This window comes from Strix aluco, chromosome 3 (assembly GCF_031877795.1).
Source record: "Strix aluco isolate bStrAlu1 chromosome 3, bStrAlu1.hap1, whole genome shotgun sequence".
NCBI classification, from domain to species: Eukaryota; Metazoa; Chordata; class Aves; order Strigiformes; family Strigidae; genus Strix; species Strix aluco.
In genome coordinates, this window is record NC_133933.1 from 9055675 (window position 1) to 9080851 (window position 25177).

Below are 25177 nucleotides of genomic sequence, written 5' to 3' on the forward strand. Positions count from 1 at the left end.
TTGGCTGTACTGATGTCCCCAACCTCACTTGGGCAGGACATTCAATACAGCTGCTCAATAACTTAAGTGCATAATCCATAGTACCGACGCTGAAGCTAGAGCTACATGATAGACAGACCTGGTCTTTGCAATCCACAAGCCTTATCCCACTTCGCTTCTGGAGGGCATGGCTAGTAATAATCCTCAGGTAGCCTATTTCCCATCCAGCACAAAAGAAAGTTTTTTAATTCTTTCTGAATTGGGAAGAAAACCTTGAAAAATACAAATTGGTAAGCAGAACTAGAATTAAACTTTGATAATGTTAAAAATACAATGTCATGTATCTCCTAGATTCCACACTCATACACTGTTTATGCCAATCTCTGTCAAGTATGGACTTTCAGGGACCATGAAATCCACAGTCATGACTACCGTGATTTTCCGAGAGGACCCGCTCATGGCTTTGTCACCTGATCATCTCCTTGTGGGGCTAACCAAGGGTGCTAGCCAGCAACCAGCGATCCCACTTCTCAGCCTGCCACAGCCAAGTGGGGACATCGTGCACAACACAACCAAATCCAAGGGGGGCAGAATAAATGGTACGTGCAGGAACCTCAAAATGATGCAAAATAGATGATTTTTAGTGCCAATAACTCTTCCATAATCTGCTTCATGCAACTTTGATTCAGACGTGAATTATTTTTAATAGAACATTAACAAAGGTACAAACATCAGGTGCGGATGGAAAAGAGGTGCTCCAAGTCTACAGAAATAAGGTCATTGAAATGACAGACAGGCGATAACTCCGCCTGCAACTAAACAGCACAGCAAGGGCGACTCTTGCACAGATGGAAACCTTTGCAGCGTTAGAGGTGGCAGGGCCTGTCTAACTAAAAAGCAGAAGAAATTCTCCATGGAAGTCTTGGCTCTGACCTGGATTCCCTTCCTAGCCCCAGAAAAGTCATAAGCTTTCTATCTTTAGTTTCCCCTTATTTTCAAATGAGGGTAAGACTTTCCTCTGACCCTTTGCAGCCGCATAGGAAAAATAAGACATAAGCTGTCTTTGTGCTTGCAACATAGGACGGTTTCTGAGACAAATAGATAAAAGGAAATGAGAGTGGGTATCAATGCAAGTATGATAGAGGATGGAAAACTGGAAGTAAACAGGACTTCTGTCACTGATTTTCACAAGGCCAGAATTTCCCCTGAAGGGACCAGAGGCACAACTAACATTGCACAGCACAAAGATCATCAAACCAACATCCACCAAAAAACACTAGCTCTCTCCATTAGTCCTGCTATCGTGAATCATTGCTGAACCTACCCAGCTTCAGAGACAGAGCTAACACCTTCATGCAGCACGAGACCAGCTGTGTACCCACGTAGGTATCTCTAACACAGCAGAGCTTTCCGATCCCCTCTGTACCCTCAGAGCACGGAGAAGGAGGCAAGGAGAGGAGAGGAAAGGGTCTAGGAGTCCTAAACAGCCTGAATGGAAAACACGAGTGCAAAAGGACAGGGTGATAGCGCTTTCCAAAGGAAAAATAATAATTAGAAGCAGCAAGCATAAACCACAAAAAATAAAGGAGAATGAAATGGAGATCTTCAGACTGGGTGGGACATAAAGACAAAAAGGAAGGGGAAAAACCACAGCTCTTCTCTTCCAGGAGGCACCAAAGCCCTGTCAGTTCTGCAGGGGTAAGACTTTCAAAAAAACCACTTGTGTGTGTTTGTGTGCGCACGGGGGTGTGTGTGTTCACAGCTACACAGAGACCCCCCAGGCTGGCCTGTGTTCTGCCAAAAGCACAGTCCTACCACCTTCTGCACGTGCTGAGCTTGGGGAACCATCTCCAAAATCCCTCTGTGGGGCACAGCGTGGGCAGCTGGACTTTCTCTCTGAGAGAGGACTCCGGAGCCATTCAAAAAACACCCCTGGCAATAGCAAAAGCAGTTGAGCAGTTAGACCTTTTTTGAGCTCTTTTGAGCAGTTAGACCTCAGGTTTTTCTTCTTGCATTGGCGGTTGCTGCACACGGTAGCCGTGATGGACACCCATGAAGCCTGAGCAGCAACGATCTCAGTCAAAACATGCCTCACATTTGATTGACCTTACTCCATTCCTCATTTTTTTCTCTCAGCTCAACAGTAAACACGGCCTGCCCAGCCAGGTTAACCGAGCCAGCTGATGGTGATGCAGGGTTTTTGTCTCCCACACAACAAACATTGACTAGTACTTTCTATTTAGAGCAACCCCGCATTGTAAACCTGTCTCCTCCCTTTGATAAGAGCCATATCGCTAGATAGCACTAATCCCCATCCCTTTCTCAACACAAGGAAACACAGCTTTGCGGTCAGGGTAGATAAAATCACTGCTTCATGCAGATTTTTTTTAAGTCTAAGATTGTGCAGAAACACGCACAAAGTCAGTCCCAAACAACACCGCTACGTCCTGAAGGCTGGTGTGCAAGGCCTTGAGGTGTGTTAGTCCTCCTTGGCTCAAGCTGAATTTAATAGGACTGGAGGATTTTCCACCTCTTTCTAGACCAGAAAAAAGGCCTTCAGAGACAAATAAGAGTTTGCTGTTCAATATTTCATATAATGATTCCTCCAAACGTGTAAACAGGAAAAATGCCTCGCCACTTAGCCAGAAAATGAGCGTCTGCCGTCCCTTCCTTTTATTGCGTTTACGTGTTAAAAGTCATTTCAAAAGGGATCTGCCAGATGCCCAAGTCCGACTGAGACAGTGCAGGCTGTCAGATGGCTGGCTGAGGTCCCGAACCTGACCTGCCTGGGCAGATTTGGGGCAAGAGGGAGCCCTCAACCTCTCCCGCCCCTCTCCCTTCTCCCCTACCCGGGGCCCAGCAGGCAGCCTCAGCGGGAGTCGGTGTTTCGGAGAGATCTGCATTTCACCCTGAACATCTGGGCTCAGGCAAACAGCGAGGGTTTATTTACAGCAAAAACCACATCTCTAAGCATTCCCCTTACAGATTTTTGGGGGTGATATCTTTTGGGAAGACAAAATTAACCCGTCAGGGCATCCGCTGCAATTTTTTTTTACAGGCGCTTCAACGCGGGCTCTGACTTCCAGCATCCCATCAGCCCAACCGGGGCTTCTTGGAGAGGGAAGGCACAAGCACAGCCCTCAGTCTGCAACAGCCATACTTCATTTCAGCTCCATTGCAAGCAAAAACGCCGAGCGTATGTCACAACTATCAAATGGTCTTTTTAGCTAACTGACAACAGACGCCATTCGGAGTCAGCGTATTTTGATTACGGCGCATTGTTAGCAGGATTCAAGAGCCCGCTCGCCTCGCAGTGTTGTTCAACACCAAAATTAAATTGCGGTATAATTAGCTTCGCTCCAGCTACACCTTTCCGTCTGAATGGATACAATACCTGCAAAGGCTGCACTGGGTATAAAATATGTTCCTGATTATAAAACATTTGCTTAATCTCGAGGGCGCCGCCTTGTTTTTTAAGGCTCTCTGCAAGTCACGCACTCTGGTACGTGCTGCCCGTTATCTCCAGAAGGCTTAAAACTGGAATCCCCGTGATTCACATTTTCCAACGCTCATGGCCAAACCCTTCTGCAGATCAGCTCCTCCACTTTCTACCATTTCACAACAAGCCAAAACTGCAGCGAGGCAGAAGTGGCCGAGCGGCCTGGGTCTGTGAGCCACATGCCAGCGAGCTGGCAGCCACAAAACACACCGAGCCCAGGCTGTGGGAGCCAAAGGATGGCGAGCTCCAGGGGTGGTTCGCCAGGCTGAGGTGGCCGTGGCTCCCCAACACCTCCACCCACTCATTGAGGGATGGCTTGGAAGCACGGCTGCCTGCCACAGTCTCCCAAAAAAGTTGGACTGAGAGGGCCCTGTGGCCTCACTGTGCCTCCCAGGGAGGTTATGGAGTACCCAGGGCAGGCCGCAGCAGCGTAGGGCTCACAGCATAGCCCCATGTGGACCTGTGCCTCAGGACAGGCAGACCATCCACGACCCTGAAAATGCTTCCAGTCAGCCCCACAGCCCTGCTCCTTCTGCAGAAGTTACTGACGGTGCTGCTATTTACTCCATCCACTCTTTAAGTTTATCCCCTCCCTCCTTTAAATACATTTTAAAAGTGGTAATTACATGGAAGATAGCAGAAGGGGCCAAAACCAAAGCATAAAGCCACCAAAAGTGACTTTCACCATCAGCCTTTCGATTCAGCATAGTGCTTCCCCGTGACACCAAACAGAAATGTTTTGCTTTCTTTACGCTATTTTCTTTAAACTATTCACAAAGTGAAACAATTAATTATTTTACCATATCACTTCTTATTCTCCTATACCTCCTATACCTTGCTATCACTATATGACATAAATTAAGGTTGTCAACCGTACCTGATGATAAGGGAGAAGAAACAGAAAATCTCAGCTCACGAGCAACTAATCGTCTCATCCCAAAACCTCGGCGACAGACCTAGGAAGGGCATCTGCATCTCCCCTCCTGCCTTGCACTGTCAGCGGAGCGGCGTTCCCCACCCTTGGCCCTCCAGCATCGCTGTATCAGTTCTCACCCAAAGGATCACTCAAACACTTGTCTCTGCGGACCAAAGCCCGGCTCGATGCACACATGTGCATTTAGGAACAAAATTAATTCTCCCTGCACATACTAGTCACGTGCATACCATTGCTCTGGCTTTAAGGAAAAATAATAATCAAAAGGAGATCACAGAGGTTACACGAATATAGCAAGACACAGTTGTACATACCATACTCTTGCTACAGAGCTGTGCCACGAAGCACTGCCACGGGCCTCACGGACATGGGAAAAGCACAGCGACGCTCCCCTAGTAGGTGGAAGCCACGCTAGTAAAACTGGTTTGCGCAACAGGGAGGAGGGCCAGGAGCCTCCTGGGGTAACACAGCTGCAAAATCTGCTGGGCAGAGAGGGGCAAAGGAGGAAACGGCTCAAGCACGGCGGCCGTGCTGTCTCTGGTGTGCGTGGGCAGCGTGCTCCAGGCATCTCTCCCCAAGCATCCATGCAAACAGCGGACAGCACCGGGAAGCTGCCTGCTGCTGACTCACCCCTGTGCTTGAGAGGCTTCTGTCCCTGTCACTGTCACCCTCCCACCGTGGTGATGCCCAGCAGCATCACTTGGCTGCAGAGCTCCTGTTCGTGTCAAGCGCTGCCCAAAATGCCTGCGTGAACGCGAGCGAAGGAGAGCACCAAGTTGTGACTTCCAATGACCTCACGGTGACACGGCTGTACCCATCACTGAAACACAGCTGTGTTCGGGATGCAGCAGAGTTACTCCCCCATAACACTGCACAACAGTATGCCAGAGTAATTTTAGAAATTACAAGCCACAGGGAGACTCCCCTCACCAAAAAATCTGGCCAACTTCACCTATGTGAGGTACCTCTGTGGCACAGGGACAAGTGGGAGCTCGGGGGCCAAGGCCACCGTGGCACGGCGCATCCCTGTGCCCACACCCCAAGGAGCAGAGGGGTCCTCTGCACTGCCTCAAGCCTAAAACCAAAGTGCCACCTACTGAGCCTACAGCATTCATGTCCTCCCAGGAGGGTTTCTAGCAAGGGGCTGGCCACAGTTAATACTTAGCTCTCTGGATTAAGCCAAGCCTCGGCAAGCAGTCACCGCGCACCCGAGAACACGCACCTCAGGTTGCTGCCGAGCATCAGCAAGCAGGTGATATCTCACCTGAGACCAGGGACATCTCTGCACACCCCACCGCAACGCAATGGGTAGCACGTGGAAAGCCAAGCAAGGGGTCAAGACTTTCACGTCCACAGATAAACCACAGCTTGTGCTGACGGAGCTTGCCCTGGTTCAGTGCAGGGTAGAACACTGATGAGACAAAAATCCTTGCATGCCAGGCTTCTGACGTTTGTTTCTACCATTTCTATTTGCACAGACTGCCATAGCCCTGCACCCCGGCAAACAGGACGGACAAAGCCGCCGAGTTTTTAATCTGTTTTTCCCCTCTCCTCCCGAGAGCTACGCGGCCTTAAATGGAGCTATTTAAAGCCAGCATTAAAAACACCAGCGATGATCTGACCTTCTCGGTAACAACAAAACCAGACCAAAACCTAAAGACCAAATGAATGAAAAGAAAATTACAAGGTAAAGTTTGCCTTCCCTGAATGTGTGCCAGCTGCAAGAATCTTGGATTACATTGATGCAGCTTTCCAAATTTTAAATACAATAATTTTCTGTATTAAGGGCCCAGTAAACCTAATGGAGGCATAATTAGGCATTGATGCCATGCCCATATGAGAGAAGCTTGAAAAACTTAAATAAACTGTGAATGGCAGGATTAATACCGCAGCTTTTCATTTTGTACAGCTGTTTGAATACAGTACACTGCCTGTGATGGCATCAGCTGTTGCTTTACTCTTGGTCAGTATTTCTGCAGTTAAAACAGGCAGTTCTTTTAAGCAAATGAAGAATTACCCCTCTTATTGTTGGCCTGTTTATTTCAGCAAAGAGGGTCTGGATGCATATTTGATTTATATTTAAAAAAAAAGAAAAAGCCAAACTGCAAACAAAATGAGCTGGACAAATTCAAAGCCCGGTGATGCTAATAAGAGAATTTTAATTTACTGCAATGGCCCTTCAGGATGGAGGAGTAAGTAATGCAGTTTTGGAGATCATCTGTCCAAGTGGGAATATCATATAGATGCCTGGAGAGTCCTTGAGAAAATAGCTCACCTCGGCCTTGATTGAAGAGGAAAGACAATACTTTGGTGAAATAGAATTCTGTATTTCTAGGAAAGGCTCCAATAGCAAATTGCTTACTAATGCAAGAAGCCTTGTAAATTTTATTATGAATGGAAGAGGCAACGGCAAGCGTGCGACACGGCACAGCATTTGCACACACAGCTTAACCAGTAAAAAGTAAATAAATAGGTTACTTATAAGCTCTAGAAGACACCTGAAAATACCTCTAACAAAAACTCAAGCTCAGTGAACTTCAAGCAAGAATATAAAACAGCTTCCAAAACTATCTTACTGCCTTTTTTTCACCAGGTAAATTAGTTCTGCTGTAAGTTAATTTTCAATCTTGGTTTTATGGTTGGAAATACCAAGCTGAAAAGACTTAACCTACATTTCCTCGCTGTCTTTAAACACTAGCTTATCAGTGGATGTGGAAGAAACTATCTATGCAGGGAGCGTGTCAGGACAGCAAACCACCATCGCAAAATAAAATGCTCAGGTTACCAGGAAGAGCACTGATACCAGGGGGAGCCTAATGCCATATTCACCTGGAAAATGCAACCCCCAAACCACAGCCCCCCTGGAAGGGGCGCAGGCAGCTCTCCCCCTGCCTCAGAGCCCAGCTGAGCCCTTGTCTGTGCCACCTTGGCCAAATCCATTCCCAAATCATTGGCACCGTAAAGCTTTCCAATTTTTTTTCCCAGGCAGCATTAAAAACAACATCTCTCTTGAGCTATGGGAGCAGGAGCGAGATGAGGGTGTGGAGCCCCAGCCCGGGGGATGACGAACGCCAGCGGTTAAGTGCCACTGCGGAGATGAATATGCCTAATGAAAAGCTTACCTAAAGCTCGCGGGGAGCCAGCGCCCGGCCGGCAGAACCTCTCCAGAGCAGCGGGCACGAGGCCGCCAGGACGCTCGGGAAAGACGAATTAACTAAAAGTTAATGTGGATGTTCTCATTCAAAAGAAAAGTGGCCTACTCCAAAGGGGATTAGGCTAAAGTGAACTAAGGCCACTTTACTTCTGAATGAGAGCATCCACACAATAGTGCAATGCACTTTAACTAATGCATTTTAATTTTACACCCAATCAATTTGTCTTACCTCTCCTGAGTGTCCTTGTGTGGACAAACCCAGAGATTCATCGAGTTTTGAGGCCAGGCAGGAACCATTAGATCAACCTATCTCACTCCCCGTGTGTTAAGGGCCATTGCCTTTCACGGTTATCCCTTTATTGATCCCCAAAACTCATGGATGAGTAGCGCGTCACCTCCAACGGCAGGGGGGGGGGGGGGGGCCACAGGGGGAAACATTTCTTCAACAGGGCGCCTGGCCTGAATTTGAAGACATTTGCAAAACAAGACACCACCATGACTTTCTGCAGCCTGTCCCACCGACAGCAAAAGAATGGCCAAATTCGGGCACAAATCCATTTCTTTTTGTCCTACCTTCCCCACACCCTGCAAGTTAGCAGGGAAATGGCACCCTCTGTATTATAACTTTTAAATCTCTTTTATATCTTTTTCTTTTTTTTTTTTTTTTTGTTTTTAAATTGCAAACAGACCCTTTGCTTTCAGGACAATCTCAGATTTTTTTAAATTCACCTCACCGATGTTTAAATTTTCAACATTTGCCCGAACATCTATCGACGAATCTCAAACTCCTTTTTCCAAAATCCAATAACCCCCAGAAACCACTCACCACCTGCGCTATCGCCTTCACATGCACAACCCACCTAAGCCCGAAATCTCTTGCGTCGCTCTTCACCTCTTGGATATATACACACGGAAATAAGTAGATGAAGCCGTGACGGCAACAACCAGCGAGGCAACCCGACGAGTTGAGCCTGCAGAGGCGATGGGGATCCCCCGTGCCAGCAGCCCCCTCGCTAACAGAGATCAGACTCCCACCACCACTGCAGAGGGGCCGCAGCTTTCCAGTGATCTCACCTCAATTAGAAAAAGGAGTCCCAAAGGCGCTGGCCTGCAGGGATTCTCCTCTCATCTATGCTCCGAGGCTGGGTTACACCTCTTTTTTTTCCCTTTTGAAGGTAGTAAAAGGGAAAAGGCATCCACACTAAGCACGCCAAAGAAGAGCTGAACCAACTGCCAGCAAGTTGTCCTTAAGTCATGTTACAGAGTATCAGCGGTGGGTTAGATACGGGGCCATTAATCAGGGACAGAAATACACTCAAACTAGGCAAAACACAAAATGTGTGCTCTGTTAGAGTTACCCTCTCCAAATATTGCTGCGACTGCAGGAAAAAAAACAAATATAAACACCAATTTCTAAATTTGCAGTGTGAGTCAAAGCTTGCTCCGAGCAACTGAGCATCAGGAGAGGGAGGTAACACACCGAGGACATGAGGTGACACTGCAGCGCACCCCAGTCTCTCCTTCTCCCACACAACCCCCACCGGGAAACAATTCCAGAAACATTCAAAAATTTTCACGACCAGAAACAACCCTCCTCTTTATTTTCTTAAATTTGTTTAGATTACACAAGATAGCTCCTAACTGCATGCTCATGTGACCAAAAAAACCCCAAATGCAGAAATGCAAATCAAAACAAAACAAAGATTCCCTAATTTAAAGAAGCTGTGCCGGATTTTTGCTGCTTTTTAAAGCAGTATTTATCCGAACGACTCATGCTTGCTCATTTTGATTGAGTGCGATATAATCTGATTTTTTTAAGTGCTAAGATTGCCCACTCCAGGCTGCAGTAACCCTTCCGCGTGCAGCGCCCATTACCTTTATTGCTACCTGCAGACGAGCAGCCAGGGAAGACTCAAACCCTCAGCCATAAAGGTTAAACTTAAGGTAAAACCCATTTTTTCACAACTTCTTTGCAAGCCTCCAAGTTGCCCCAAAATAACAATCTGCGATCCCTAACGCAAAGACGCTGCAAGCTCCCGCTTACAGGAACGCCTCGGGATACGCTCGCAAATGTTTAAGACGAGTTCCAGGGTTACCTGGAGTTTTAAACTCAGCTCTGTCAGGTTTGATATTGAAAAGGATGCAAAACATTAGGAACTTTTGTAGGAAATAGTTATTCTTTGCAACAAAAGGTAACTTCGGTTTGAAAAACTTCACACAGAAATTAGGCCCAAGTACGCAACTTAAGGAAAGCAGCAAATATTATACCCAGCTGTAAGGATGGATGCGTTTGGGCTCTTGAATGATTTTTAAAAAAGAACCCTAACCAGCAAATATTCTTGAACTGAAATCATAAATTAAAGAAAATATACTCAATCTCATATGTACTTAACAATATATTTACTTGCTTAAAGAAATGGAAAGCAAAGAAAACCTTATTTTGGTAATACAATTTCAGCCACAGTGTTTCGGATGATAACAGGTCCGGAATATAAATTAACGTGTTCTATCTTTACGTTAAATACTCTGCCAAACTCGGGCATGGTAACAGCTCCTAAATATCACAACAAAAAAAAAAAAAAAATACCCGAAAACAAACAAGAAAGGATTCACTGACTCAAGGTGGCATGAAGTCAGAGGAAGAAAATTAAATGTTGAGTCTTTTAAAGATTCTTTTATTGGTCCTCCTCGGAGCCCTACTTGGCTGTAACTCTTTTATTATGCAGAAATGAATTCTACCTTGCACCCTCTGCACTGCATCTACTATTTTGATGCCTGTTCCTCCAACATGGGACTACCTACACTGATGGCAGTAATGTTCTCCGCTCCCCCCACTTAAAACCTTACATGGTTTGAAAATAATCTGCGAAAAAGCCCCCAAGTAAAATAGTGTTTCTCCGTGGGTTTTTTCCCCCCTCAGGGCATTTTTTTTTTTTTTTGGTATTGGCTGCAAGGAATAGCTAATATATTTGAAGTATTTGGGAAAGTTAGTCTAGTCATAACCAGTCAATGCCCTAAACCTACCCACCTTCAGATATGCTATACATTGCGTTCCAGTTGATGATTCTTTCTTCGTAAAGAATACATTTCAAGTAATTTTTTCAATTTTTAAAAAAGCTGCTGTCTATCCGCCTTGTGTTTAGAGAAACTCTGCAACTGTGCGCATTAAAAAAATAACTACTGCAACATAAATAGAAGTGTTGCTTTATTATATACATATATATATGATATACCATCACCCAAGAAGGGCCATCTAAAACGCCCCAGTTGCAAACATTTAAGACTGTAACAAAAATGACTGAGACTCTAGTATCAGTTTACTATCCTTCAACAATTTCCCTGACAGTGGAGTCAAATAATGTTGAATTATAGACCTTCTTACAGGAAGTCTTATTTCATGTTCAGTTTTTGATCATTTCCCTCCTAGTCGCTATAGGAATTTGGCTCTTTGCCGATTTGCCTTTAAAAGTTTCTGCACACGTAATTGGCTTGTGCATTATTAAATTATAATTTTTGTCAAGTAATACTGCTGTGGATTTGCTCAACAAGTTTGTTTTCTGTAAGAAAATACTATTTTGTCCCTATAAAATCTATCTTATGCTGGTAACGTCTTTATTTGGATGTGGTGGCTACTTTATACTGTGTTTTCCTTAAAGCACCTTCTAAACGCTTTCTGTAGACACAGGAGGGGAATATTACAGTTCGGACTAAAGCACCTGGGTGCCAAGGTGATGTGGCTTCAAGAAAACAGCCCCATGGCAATAGTTCAGGATTATCCAAGAAACTGAATTTCTGCTATCTGACAGTCTTTGGGGTTTTTTTATCAGAGGGAGTTTTCCCATCCGCATCACGCAACAGCTGTGTTTTAAATCTTTCCGGGCTCTGACAAACATTTGAAAATTTAAACATGCAAATGTTTGAAAAGCTAATGATTAAAAAAGGTTTATTTTGAAACTTTGAGGATGAGCGCAATCCTTCAGCTAGGGTTTTTAAAGTCCCGGGGCCTGGTTGATCTCGAGTTCAATTATCCCCAGCAAAACCCCCAAACTCCTGCCTTGTACTTCTGGGGCCGTAATGGTAAACAACTCTGCAGGTCCCACCCTGGCAGGCAGCGGGGTCGCGCCCGTGGGAGAAGGATGCTATTTTAGTGACCTATTGCCACTGAGCTAGTTAAATCACTGAACAATGGTTAGCGTTATGGGGCTTTACTTTGCAAAATCTAGCATTAGTGTCATTGCTTTCCATTAACCGGGGGACTTAAAGGCACTGGCATTGAGGGGCCTATAAGGAAAGAATAAATAAGGGGAAACCAATAAATTTTAAAAAACCCCCACCCTGTTAACTGTAACCTTTACTACCACAATATAAGAAAATGTAATTAAATCCATAATAAAAGCTTTTACATACTTACTCTTTTACTACTCTCAGAAGCACAACGGCGGGCAGGCTGGGGGACAGCCCGCCCGGCCCCGCTCCCGGGAGCCAGCCCCTCTCTCCCGCCGTCCGGCCCTGCGCACCCGCGCTTCCCAGAGCCGCGCAGCCATAAACGCGCACCGCGGAGCGACATCCTAATTAGCCGCCCCAGCGACAAGCACTCAACACCTTATTATTTAACCATTAGGGCCCAGATACTACCGGCCTTGCCGGGGCCGGGCTTGGCACCGGAGTTTACCGGGGGCGCAGGCAGCCGCGCATCCCCCGGTAAACTCCACCACCTCGCTCCGCGCAACCTCCGCGCCCCCCCTTGCGCTGCCCATCCGCCCTCCGCGAGGGGGAGCGTGGAAAAGGGGGAGGGGGAGCGCATTTTTGCGCCTTTTCCCTTCGTCGGGGAAAGCAAAGCCCCGTTCCCCGCGCAGCTCCGCGGACGCGGACGGGTTGCGCTGGCGGCGCTGCGCGCCCCCCTGCCCAGCGAGGAGCCGGGGCACCCCGGGAAGGCCGCCCGGCCCCGCGGCTGGCGCAGCGCCCGCGCAAGCCGGAGATGCCGGGGCCGAGCCCCGCGGCGGTGCGCGGCCGGCCCCGGGTGCGCAATGTCCGCGCTCCTAGCGAAAAAAAAAAAGGGGGGGGAGGCGCGGGGACACGACCCCCTCCCCCTGACAACCCCAAAACTGTAGCTTCATTTCTTTAGCTTTCACTTTAATAAAATAATGATTCGTTGGGAAAATGGGGTATAAATCTTCATTTTGGAGGCAATTAAAGTGTTGATTTCATTCGTGCCCCTGAGCGATTCTTGTAATTTGCTCAAATAGCTTTATGTACCCAGCACTCCAGAGCTTTTAGAAACCCATTTTCTAGTTAGACTTGTTGGATTACAATTTTTATTCAACAGCAGCGAGCCGAGCCTCCCTCCGCTAGACCCTCGCTGTAGGGCTCCCCTCGCTTTAGGGCGCAGCGCGGGGCCGCCGGTCCCCCCCGGGCATCGGCCCCGGCCCCGGGAGCATCTTCCCCGGCCCCGGCCCGCCGGGTACCTCCCCTGCCGCGCCGCTAAGCTTTTCCCCTTCGCAGCAAAATTGGGAGGGGAAACACACACCCCCCCCCCCCCCCCCATAACAACCCACATATGTGCACATAAACCCCCTTTCAAAAAGTTCATGCCTGCCTTCAAGCCTGCCTCCCCCTGACACGGCATCACCAGCAGCCCGATAGCCTTTGGCAGAGAGGAGAAAATATTTAAGATACTGCCCACGCTGCAGTGCAACGCACCTTTATGTCGGTAATCTATAAAATAACTCCTGGCTGACAGTGCTGGTGATAATGGCAAAGCGGCTGAGGAAACTCCTGCCTGCTTGACTGCGCCTTGCTTGAACAAAAGGAAACCTCCAGAGTCGGGAGCTGATTACTCCTAAGACTGTATTTACGAAGCTGATCATAAAGAAGAAATCGGGGTTTTTAGTCGGGGATTTTTTTTTTTTTTTCTCCTGGTGGGTGTTCAGGGTCCCCTCTCTCGTAGCCAAAGCGCTGCTACCCTTCGGTTGAGAGAAAGCAAACCGACCGGGAAAACCCCGCAGTTTTACCCAACTCGGGGGGGGAAAAAAAAAAAAGCCAAATCTCGGTCACTTCCATCATCCAGGAGCTTAATTTAGCTCTGGCCACCTCCTGAATTAGCCCCAAACGCTCCCATTAAAAGGCAAGACCCCCAGCCTAAGCCCAGCGGAGGGGACAGACACAGGGAAGGGGAGGGGAGGGGAGAGGGGAAAGCCAGCTTTCCCAAGTCATCCCTAATTCCCACATCGGCTACAGCCGGCATTAAAGGTTTGAACCATCCCAGACAAAACCTGGACACCGTCAAAGCCACGCGAGGCTTTGCTGGCTTGGTTTGGGGGGTTGGGTGTTTTTATTTTTCCAAGACAGGGATTGAAAACTTGAAAGATGAAGGAAAATAATTTAAAACCTGGGTCCCGCTTTATTTTATCCGTTTTTTTTTTTTTCTTTTTTCTATTAAGTAAAATAAAATGGGCGCGTTTGCAGCAGGCAGGCGTGCACAAAGCAATGTTCACTGAAGTCTAAAAGCGTTCGGCCAAGGAAAACTGACAAGACGGACTAATGAACCGTAGAGAGGGGAAGAAAATAGCCAGTATTTGCTAGATTTCAAACCCTCTCTGTCTTCCCCGGACCACCTATCTCGGATTTTATTATTATTTTGGTAAACGGCTCCAGCCCTTCCTTTCCTAAGCCACCGAGAAGCCAGCGATTCGCGGATACCACTTCTATTATTGTAAAGGGTAAATAAAATAAAGACAAAAATTAAAAGCGACAAGAAACAGGTCGAGTTTGCAGGCGATGCTTTTACAAGCTCATCTCGCCAGGTCGAATCCGGGAGCAAACCTTAATGAAGCAATAATAGCCACATTATTCAAAAATTTTCATTTCGATGGAAATTTATCTAAAAGGGACTTAATCATATGCAAATAATAAAAGGAGGCGTAGTGACCCAGCGAGCGATCTGCATACAAATTTCAGCGTGTGCGGCATTGGCGAGATCATACCTGATCTGTTAGATTTGCTGATCTTGTTATGTCTTCACTGTCCGATTTTGATCCGCCCTCTCTATCGTCTATGACCAAATCGATAGGCATTTTTCCTTTCAAACAGCTAATATACCGGTGGCAGAAATTGTCACATAATTCGTGTACCTACATTATGACAGGGGTTTAAAAAAAAAAAAAAAAAAAAGGAAAAAGAAAAAAAGAGGAAAAAGAAATAAGAAGGGGGGGGGGGGGGGAAGAAAGAAAATATAATCAGGAATACATAAGTAAAATTGACAAGTGCAACCAGTCTCCCCCCTTCACCCCTGTGACATCAAAAGTCCTAAATAGGGGAAACACACTGCAATTATCCCCCTGAGACCTCTAGACGCATCCAGAATTAGGAATAACTTTCTTTTCTCGCAAAATAGAGATATCCCAGAAAATTGACAGTGACAAGATGATTCACAGGCTACAACATATTCAACACCCGTGTTAAATTCATCTGCTCCCGGAGCTGTGGCCATTAGAGAGGTGACCTGCATGGGTGACATTTAAGGTAAACTATTTAATTTCATCCAGTTATTTCATCATAAACCCTTTCCAAAGGGGTATGAGGACAGAAAAAAGGATTTTAAAAAAAAAAAAAAATCCCGATGCACTGGGCTGAAATACATTATAGGCATCCATGCCCTGAAATCCCCAGTCGCTCTGATAGACTCGTACCTGAGCAGCCTCTATTAATGGGCAGATTTTAACACATTTTGGGTAGAGCAAGAACAACCTGCCAGTTATGGTTAGATAAAGTGGCCGAGGCTCCCGAGAAACTTTTCAACTATTTAAAAACCTCTCAAAATGTTTATTTTTAGGAGAAAGGGAATTCTCTTCTAGGCCAGCTATCAATGACACGTAAAAAATCCTCAGGAAACCAGAGCGCACTTCCAATTTAACGTGAGCTCGGATGACACCGCCTTCTTAGAAATTAGCATTCTCCCTCCTAAGATTTCTAAAATAGCCAGCAAAAACCCCTGCATTTAGGCTGCAATCTCTTTCTTCTGCTCGGAGGTGTACAATATTCCCAGGAACAAGAGACAGACACAACTATCAACTCTGCTTTGTCTCTGCAAAATGTTACAGGACAATCCGTGCCCTGAGCCTGACCTGCAGATGGCTCTTAAAAAAAAAAAAAAAAAAAAAAAATCCCCATTCCAACTAACTGCAACCAAAGTCTCTACCCTACCACCACCAAGAAAAAATAAAATAATTTTTTTTAAAAAATCCCAATTTCAGGGGCTTGGCTGAACCAACCATTTCGAGTCTCATCTGCGACACCACAGAACTGCAACTATTTATACAAAGCCAGCAAAGTATTACAACGAACACAAGGCCTGGGCGTTTGAGAGCCCGGTTTTAGAGGCTGAAATTGTAATTAAACTGCGAAGAGAAATGGACGCCAAGATTGGTCTTGACACTAATTACCAGAAAGAAAGACATTTATGCAAATTTACCAGAAGCCTGAACTTCAGCAGTACTGAAACGGAGGAGGAAGAAAGAGAGAGAGAGAGAGACACAAAAATTACCTTCTCTAATTCCAACAGATGAAACCTTAATACTTGTATGGCTTGAATCATCTGCAAAGATACAAACAACACGAGTATTTATCTCATTCCTGGGTTTGGGGATATTTCCCACAGCCGCCCCTGCCGTACTTTGTAGCTCGACTTTTCTCTAGTAGTAAATAAAAAGTTGTTTTGATTTATGGCAATAACACTAAAACTTAATAGCGGTGGCTTTGTGCGCTGTTTAACGAGAAGCGATCTAGAGTTAACCAAAAAAAAAAAAAAAATCCCTATTGCAACGAAGCAACTAAATTATACGGATCATAAACATTTCTTTAAAAAAAAAAAAACCCTCTAAACACCACCGCTGGCTCCTCGCTTTGCAAAAGCGGGTGCAAGACTCCTACAGCAGAGGCAAAATATTTGTTTATCCTTAAGGAAAAAAAAAAAAAAAAAAAAAGAAAGAGAGAAAAGACCTCATTTTTGGTGAGTTAGTGAACGGTGCATCTCCAGCCACAGCAATCCTCTGTGTTTCCCATCGAGCTGCTTAAAAGGTGCGTGGAGGGGCTGGCAACAGCGTGGATAAATCCACGCTCCTCTTGGGTAGGCGAGCTCGCCATCAAGCCCGCAAGCTCCCCTTTGGATGGAGCTTTCTTTCTGTATATCCTTATGGGATTTTTTTACTTCCACACAATTACCGCACCGTATTTACTTGTAATTAGAAAAATCATCATAGAATAATAATTTTTAAAAAAAGGTCCACGTGAGAAATTTTCAATTTAGCATCACCAAACCACCTCTCCAGAAGACACAGAAGTTAAAAAAAAAAATAATAAATAAATGGGAAGGGAAGGGAGGGTGGCGGGGTGGGGGTGGGGAGAGGAAGAAGTGTTGTTAACTCTTACCAAGTTATCCAGTTCAGGATTAGAGGAAAAGAGGGGTTTCTCTGCTCGGATCTAAATATAAGAAAGGGGAGGAAAAGGGGGAAAAAAAAATAATAAAAAAGATTTGAAATATGGAAGCAGAAAAAGCAGACGTTATTATTTCTTGCTTCATTACACTGTCGGGTCCATTATGTAACCTTTCGTGCAAAGCCCTGACTGCTGGATTTAGTACATCAGCCAAACACTTGAACAAGTGAATCAAATACACCGAAAAATACCTCCGGAGCTTCCCGGGCAGAGCCCCGGCCCGGCTCCCGGGAGCCGCGCAGCGAAACTCCGCCGGGGCACGGACCGCTCCGATTTATTCATTTCTTTAGGGGGGTGGTAAATGCCGAGATTTCCCGATTATTTTTTATTTTGTTTTGGTTGGGGTTTGTTGGGTTTTTTTTTCCTCTTGCAGTAAGAGAAGGGGGAGGGGGAAACGCGCATCTTTATCTCAACAGAGACTTGTTTTTCTCGTTACGGTTTTTTTTTTTTTTTTCCCCTCGTTTTTTCTTTTACTGTTTCAACCCGGTTTTGCTGACCTGTTTGGCGAACACTGCTATGTCTTCATTGAAAGACTCAGAGGAGCAAACATCGCCTCCCGCTACCCCGGGCTCCCTGGGTGTGCATGTAGCTAATTCACATTTCTCAAAAATCAGTGCTAAAAGAGGGAACAGGGGGTGTCTGAAAGAAAATACAATAGTCACACACACAGAGGGGGGAAAAAAAAATATCATAACGAAACAAAAAGAAAAACCAAACACAACAATAGTTAGTCCCGCAGCAGCGTGCGTGGGGAGGGGGGCACCCACCGAGGGGGGCTCCGGCACCCCCCGCCGCCTCCCGGTCCCTTCCCGCAGCCGGCCGGCCGGCAGCCCTGCATCTCCCCGGCCTCTCGGCGTTGTCTGGCCGCAGATATTGTTAATACAACCTTAGGACAAGCTAAGAATAAAACCCAAGCCAGTTCCAGCAGCCATTTTGAATTAACTTTCCTTGTCTTTAGGAAAAAAAAATAATAAATTACAATCTCTGGACGTACACTTCTGCCTTTCATGCCTCTAATTCCCATTTTCTGCTGGAGGACTTGCTGGGAGCGAAGGGGGAAAAAAAAAAGCCCTCACACCAGAAAAACAGAAAAAGAAGCAACCCCCATCCAAATTAAATTTTTTTTTTTTAAAAAAGAAAAAGCCCCTAAACCCAGCCACCCCACCCCACCCCCCCCACCAAGACCCAGCGCCAAACAAGCCGACCCACCGGTAGGCGCTGGCCAGCCGGGCTGCCCGCCCGCTGCCCGCCGCCCCGGCCTGCCCCGGAGCCCCCCCGGAGTCCCGACCCGCGGGGGGAACCAGGTGCTTTTGGGCTCTCCCAGCGTTAAAAGCCTCCCCGGGAGAAAGGCTGCGTGTGCATCTGGCTCCCTCGGCCGTTTAATAATTTAAATAAATAAATAAGCGTGGGCACACACACACACACGTATATATGTATATTTATAACAGGGAGTTCATTTTTTTTCCCAGGGCTTCATACTTTTTTTTTTTTTTTTTTTTGGGGGGGGGGGGGGTACCGTACACCGCTGAGTTTTAACCAACCCTCCAGATTTCTGATAAACCGATAAAGAAACCGAACGACGTGATTTCTGGTTTTAATCCCCCTGCTCCTCACTGTTTTGAAAGCGATTTTAAAAGGCTCTTAAACTTCCCTTCAAACTCAAGACGGGCAGACTGATTTTAAAAGCATCTGCCGCCCAACGTAACCCATCAGCTCCCATCGCAACGGCCTAGAAACTGCTTTGCAAGTTGCCGCATTGAGCAGCACTCAATGCTGTCGGATAAAAAGTTTGAAAAAATTAAAAATTGAAAGAAAAAAAAAAAAAAAGCAAGAGAGTTGAGAGAAGCAGCTCTTGAGTTTCCTCCTTCACAGCGCAAGGAGAGGTGAACAAGGCGGAAAGTTGGGCGAAGCGCTTCAAACTCTCCCTGCTCCTAAACTCCATGCAGAGATTTACCACCCGGCGCAGGTTGTGCCCTGGGAATATTATTTTCCTCCTCTTCCTCCTCCTCCTCCTCCTCCCCGCGGTGATGCCTGCCGCCCCTCCAGCAAGCTCCGGCTCCTATTTTCCGGAGCCCCCGCGGCTCCCCGTGCCAGGGGGACCCCAGCCCTCTCTCCCCCCTTTTAAGAAAATAACAGTAATAATAAAAAAATGAAGAACACGGCTCTTTTCCGCGCAGCGCTCCCCAACCCACCCTTCATCCTCATCCCGCGCAAGGGGCAGCCCGGCCCGCACCCGCCCCCCGACCACCACCTTCCCCGGTCCATCCCGCGCAGGTTGCGCGGAGCCTTACGCGGCACCTACCCGTAGATGGCATCTTTATCTCTCTTGAGGGCGTCGTTGACGGAGGCGCCCATGGCGGGGGGCATGGCGTTGGCGTGAGCGGCGTGGGGGTACTGGTGCGAGTGGAGCGGCGGCCCGTGGTTGAGGTGGTGGACGGGCTGCATGGGGCGGGCGCCGTGGGGGTCCCCGTACATGGTGGTGGGGATGCCCACCCCCTCCATGCCGCCGTAGTGGGGCAGCTCGTCGTACTGCGGGGCAGAGAGAGCACAGAGGCGTCAGGGGGGGGCGAGCCGGGAGGTGTGGGGGGGGCAGCGCCCCCGGCAGCAGCCCCGCTCCCGTCGCCGTGTCCCCCCCTCCTCCTCCTCCTTCCCCGGGGAGAAGCCGCTTCCCCCCACACACCCCCCCCCCCACACCCCCCGCCTCCGGGGTGCGCCCGGGCTCCGCGCCGTCGGTTCTTCCCCCTCCCGTGCAGCCGCCGGCCCCGGGGAGGGAAACGCCGCCCCGGGCCGCGGAGCAGCGGGGCTGGGCTGCTCCGGCCCGGCTGCCCGCACGACCCGAAACCCTCCGAGTCTGGGGCGGAGGAGAAATAAAGAATAATAATATTTTTTTTAAAAAGGGGCAAAAAATAATCCCCATCCCCAAACCTCCCAACCCACCCCCCCCACCCCCGCCTCTTGTGAATGGAAGCGGTTCACGAAGCCCAAGTCTCCCTCCGCTAAACTTTTCCCGCTGATAAGAAGTCAGGTACCTAACACAGCGAGGATGCAAAAAGTTCAGCAGCGGAAAAAAAAAAAAAAAAAAAAAAAAAAAAAAAAAAAAAAGGAGCGATTTTGGGGGTTTCCAGCAATTCCACGCGAACGCACTTTTAAAGCCGAAAGGCTGGAAACGTTTGCCCGGGCTCTCGGGATTTTGGGAATGCTTTTTTTTTTTTTTAAGGGTTTTCTTTGTTAAAGATTAAGGAGCGAAAGCTAACGCGGTTCCCAGGCAGCGGGGGAAACGGCCACTTTTCATCTATTAAAAGCGAAGGTGTGAATAAACACTTTTAAAGATCCCTGACACTTGCTTGGACCGAAAGAGTAAAAGGCAAGTTGTCAGCAGAGGAACTTTCTTTCCCAACCAGCACTCGGAGGGGCGGCAGGCAAATTAGGCAAGAAAACTTCTTTCCAGGGCTTTCCCCCTTCCCCAAACCCCTGCTCGCCCGACTCCGGTTGATTTCTTTTTTCTCCCCCCCAACAAAACTTCAATTTAGGAGGTAGTTGGAAGAAAAAAAAAGGAGATCGCATCCAAAATAGAAACAACAATACACATGGCAGTGCATGCTGCTAACCTCTAATTCAAATTAAAGTGACTTTCTTTTTAAAAGAGCTTTTTCTTTGCCCATTGCACTGCGCCTTTTGTGACTGAATATTAAAAAAGGGGGGGGGGGGGAAAGGAGCAAAAAAAGAAAAAAGAAAAAAAGTTGTGCTTACTCCCAGCTAGAAGTTATCTTCCGAAAGTGAAGCGGTGTATCATCATTAACACAGCAAAACGCTCAGAGACATGCACACATTCAAATATTTCAAGCACCGGTGACTTTAAAAAAGACATTGGTAGGACTAGAGCTACAAAACCAACAAATACAGAGGCTCGGACATATTCACTTACATGCCTGCATGTCATTAATGTATAGAAAGCTTGCCTTTTCCGTGAGAGATCCGGGATGGGGAGTAAAAGAATCAAGAAAATATCAATATATACAGGTTTTAAGCCTACAAGTACAACTGATAAATCCTCCCGCTCCAGGACACCGCTTTGTGCCCCTGCTCCAAGGAGGTGGAAAAAAAAAAAAAAAAAAAAAAAGAAACTTTTTTCGCAGCGTCTCTGTCAGCCACGTTTCAATATTATTTCACATTTGAAATCCATTTTTTTTTTTTAATACGTACCCTTTGCGCCATCGGCCTGCTTGCTCCCTTCCTACTTCAACTTCTAATATATCCTCTTTAAGGCCAGTGTGAAAAGAAAGAAACGCGAAGTTCCCCCCCCCTCACCCCCCAAAAAAATGCAAAAATCCCTTAGCGTCGCCAGCAATGAAAGCAATCGAGTAAAATCTTCGGCTTGCTGGATCTCAGCGAAGCGATACGGTAACTCAGCATTAAAAAAGGAGAAAAAAAAAAGAAGAAAAAAAAAAATCAACTCTCCCTCCTTCCTTCCTTCTTTTTTCTTTCTTTCTTTCCTCTCTCCCTGTCTCTCTCTCTCTCTTACTCTCCCCCTCTCGTTTCCAAGACAGCAGCGGGGCGAAAGCAAATATCCTTTCCCCAAATCAGGGTTGTTTTTTTTTTGTTTTTTTTTTTTTTTAAAGTGCCCCTCAAACCCAACTACCAAGTCTCATGGCTTTTTGCCACTCCGGCTGTCAATCACAGGCGAGGTTGTCAAGGTGGTGAATGACTGATGATGATCCGCTGTGTGTGCTCCCACCGCGCAGGACACCTCAAATGTTAATATTCGAGCGCGCTCACCCCCAAAAAAAAAGAAAAATTTGTAAAAAAAAAATTAAAAAAATTAAAAATCGAGGGAGGAGGAGAAGGAGGAAGAGGAGGGGGGAAAAATTAAAAATTAAAAAGGCTCGCTAACGCGCCGGCTCTCCTTTTATTATGGTTATTATGATGATGATGATGATGATGGGGGCTTTTTTTTTCGCTCCTCCTCGGATCGCTCCTAATTCCTCGCCGGCGCCGGCTCGCTCTGCCCCTGCGCGGCCGCCGGGCGAGGCTGGCGGAGGCGGAGGCGGGCCGGGGCGCGGGCGCGGGTGCCGGGCGGAGCGCCGCGCCGTGCGGGGCGGGCGCGGGGAGGAAGGGCAGCGGGGAGGGAGGGAGGGAGGGGAGGGAGGGGAAGGAGAAGTGGGGAGGGAAGGGGGGGGGGGGGAGGCGCGGCGCTGCCGCCGCGGGCCGCGCGCTGCCGGGCGTCCGCCGCCGCCGCCGCCGCCGCCACCGCCGCCGCGGCGAGCGCAGCGCAGCGCCGGGCTGGAGCAGACTGCGGGAACCCGGAAGTAGTGGTGGCCATAACAGGTCGCGTCTTACACAATGCGCTGGGCGGCAGCAACTCCGCCACCGGCGCAGGGGGGCGCGCCGCCCGCCCCGCGGCCGCGCAGCGCCCCCGCCCCGCGGGGAGGATGGCGGGGGAGTTGCGGCGGGGGGGGTGTTGGAGACACGCCGCCCCCTCCGTCCCCAGCCGGTGTGTCCGTACCCACCCACCCCGCCCACCCCCCACGGGTGGGTGTGGGGGCTCTCCCGTCCCCTTTGTCTGGCGGCTCCGCGCCCGCGCAGCGCCCCCGGGGCCGCGCCGCCGCCCAGCCCCTCGCTCCCCCCCGCCCGCCTCTTCCTTCCCCCACCCCCCCCCCCTGCCCGCCCGCCCGCCCCCCCCCGGCGGCGGCTCCCCCCGCGGCCGCCGGCCGAGTGAGCTCACCCGGCCCCCGGCCGCCGCCGCCGCGCCGCCGCCGACCAATCAGCGCCGCGCCGCCCCGCGCCGCGCCCCCATTGGTCCGGGCGGGAACCGGGGCTCGGACCGGCGCGCCGCGGGGGGGCCGGGACGGAGCGGAGCCGGGGGGGGGGAGCGCGCCGGGGCGCCCCGCGGGCAGAGCCCCTTCCCCCCCCCCCCCGCGGGGATCCCCCCCTCGGTGCTCCCCATCGGCAGAGCCGGGGGTCCGCTCCCGTCCAAAAGCACAGCCATCCCCCTCCCCGCAGTCCCCCGCCCGGTGTAGGAGCGGAGGAGAGCTCGCCGTGGTCCTTTCCTCCCCGTACCTGCGTGGAGCCCCGACGGAGCGAGCTGCCCCGGCCCCACCGCATCCTCTAGCCCCGGGGATGGGGATGGGGATGGGGATGGGGATGGGGGGGGGGGGGAAGAGAGAGAGAGCCCCCCGCCGCACGGTAGCCCGGTGTAGCTGGGGGGGGGGGGGGGTGATGGCGGGGGTCACTCCGGTAAAACCCCCGAGGCAGGCGCGAAGCTGCTCCGCTGCCGGGGGTGCCGGGCAGCGTCTCGGTCCCCGCCGCCACGTTTCAAACTTCAGGGAAACCCGTTTCGATCCCCCCCTCCTTCTCCCCACACCCCCCCCGCCGCCCCCCCTTTTTCCGCTAGGACCGGCCTTTTACCCCGGCGAGGGAAATAAAGACCTCTCAGGTAAGAGCCATTTCAATGCACTAACCCCCCCCCACCCCCCCACGCGTCCGTGGTGGGAGCCGACCCACGACCGTGGGGTTGATCTATTTATTTACCCGGGGAACGGCGCTCGGTAACGATTCCCCATCCCACAGGTCCCTTGCAGGGGGAGGTTGCAGCGTAACTCCCAGAGATGCAACCTCCTCCTCTCCCCATGCCTTTTCCCCCTCCCCCCAAAAAATTAAGAAAAAAAAAAAAAAACTAAAAAACAACCCCTTTTAAGCGTCTCCACCAGGCCTTTATAAGATTAATTCAGCGCAACCCAGCCTAAAACACTTTTACAATGTAATTACAGTCGTACAAATTGTTTGCCCAAACCTCATTCTGGATAAGGATTTTACAATTAGCAAACAGTTATTACTCTTAGGGCTTGCTGCGAGAAATTGCGCTGCGCGCCTCTCCGCTTGCAATATACCGGCCATAAAAAAAAAAAAAAAAAAAAAAAGAAGAAAATAAGCTTAATCCGGGCAGCAATTAATCATCTATTAAAAGGGGAAAAGTAAACGGACAGTTCTGCGCTTTCTCGGTAAACTCCTACCGAGGCTGATGGGCTGCGCGGCGGCAGCGACCCGCGCAGCATCTCGCCCCGCTGCCTTTTTAGGCAAGGCGGCTCTTATTTTTTTTGCCAAAACTTGCTGTTTTGCAGGGATCTACTGAGGCTTGCCCATCGCACGTTGGAAAGAGAGGGGGGTGGGGGGAATAAAATCAAAAGCAAAGAGCGAGGGGGTTCGGTGGGTTCCCGGGCCGGGCGGCGGCCTCGCAGCGGAGCGCGCTGTGCTGCGCGGCCCCCCCCCGGCTTGAGCAAGGCCTTTCGCGGAGGGGTCCGCCGAGTTGAGGCAAAAAAAAGGCGTCTGGGGAGTAAGGGAGCCTCCTCCACGAGGTGGAATCTAGGTCCATTTGCTTATCGGATAATAAATGAGGCTTTTAATCAGGCTGAATTTCCCAGCTTCAGGAAAGAATTAGTCATACCTAGGAACAATCCGATGTTTTCTAGCTGGCTTCCCTGCCGCCTTCCTAGGAGGGATTGGGGGGGGGGGGGGGGGGGGGCGGGGGTCGGGGGGGGGAATTAGCATCCAAGTGTGCTCTTTCACCATTAATATTGAAATTTGAAAACTGAAATAGGAACAAGCAGAAGAGACAAACAAACAAGAAACCGCAGAAGAAAAGCGTTTGAAAGGCGGCCGAGAGATAATCCAGGAATGCTTCAGATAAGGGAGGGGGGGAAGAGATACGTGCGGAGATACCCGAAAAGTCAAAGCCCGATGAAACGGTTGAAAGAGGGATGGCGGGGGGAAAAAAAAAAAAAAAAAAAAAACCCAAACCAAAAAAAAACCCCCAACAACAGACCCAAACTGTTTAAAGACCTATTAAAGGGCAGACCCAAGGTGGTGGTGGGGGGGGAAGTGATAATAAAAGGAGGTTAACTGCGAGGGATTTAAGCGAGCAGATGACGCGCAGCGCCTGGAGTTTCGGGGTTTGTTTACCAGCTCCCGATTCAGAAAACAAAGAGCGGCTGGTCCGGCCGAGGAGTCAGCCCGGGGTCAGCTTGTGCCGTCCAGCACCGGCAGGAAAAGCAGCCCGGGCCCGGGGTACCGCCGGCAGCCCAGAGTACGGCGGGCGGCCCGGGGCGAGCGATGCCGGACCGGC

General features: G+C 49.2%; 1 protein-coding gene across 3 annotated transcripts in view; it reads right to left on the reverse strand.

The window, feature by feature from the left end:
- MEIS1 (Meis homeobox 1) overlaps positions 1 to 22117 on the reverse strand; it is a 109394-nt gene extending 87277 nt beyond the window's left edge. The window contains exons 1-6 of one of the 3 annotated variants that reach the window (XM_074817279.1): positions 21262 to 22117; positions 19361 to 19587; positions 17556 to 17674; positions 16993 to 17043; positions 16109 to 16159; positions 14550 to 14696 (exon numbers count right to left, since the gene is read on the reverse strand). In XM_074817279.1, coding sequence (XP_074673380.1) covers positions 14550 to 14696; positions 16109 to 16159; positions 16993 to 17043; positions 17556 to 17674; positions 19361 to 19373 — 381 coding nt within the window. In that variant the 5' untranslated portion in view covers positions 19374 to 19587; positions 21262 to 22117. Of the gene's footprint in view, positions 1 to 14549; positions 14697 to 16108; positions 16160 to 16992; positions 17044 to 17555; positions 17698 to 19360; positions 19588 to 21261 lie in introns of all 3 variants that reach the window. The other 2 variants (XM_074817276.1, XM_074817277.1) reach the window with 2 other exon arrangements.
- Positions 22118 to 25177: the final 3060 nt, after the last annotated feature.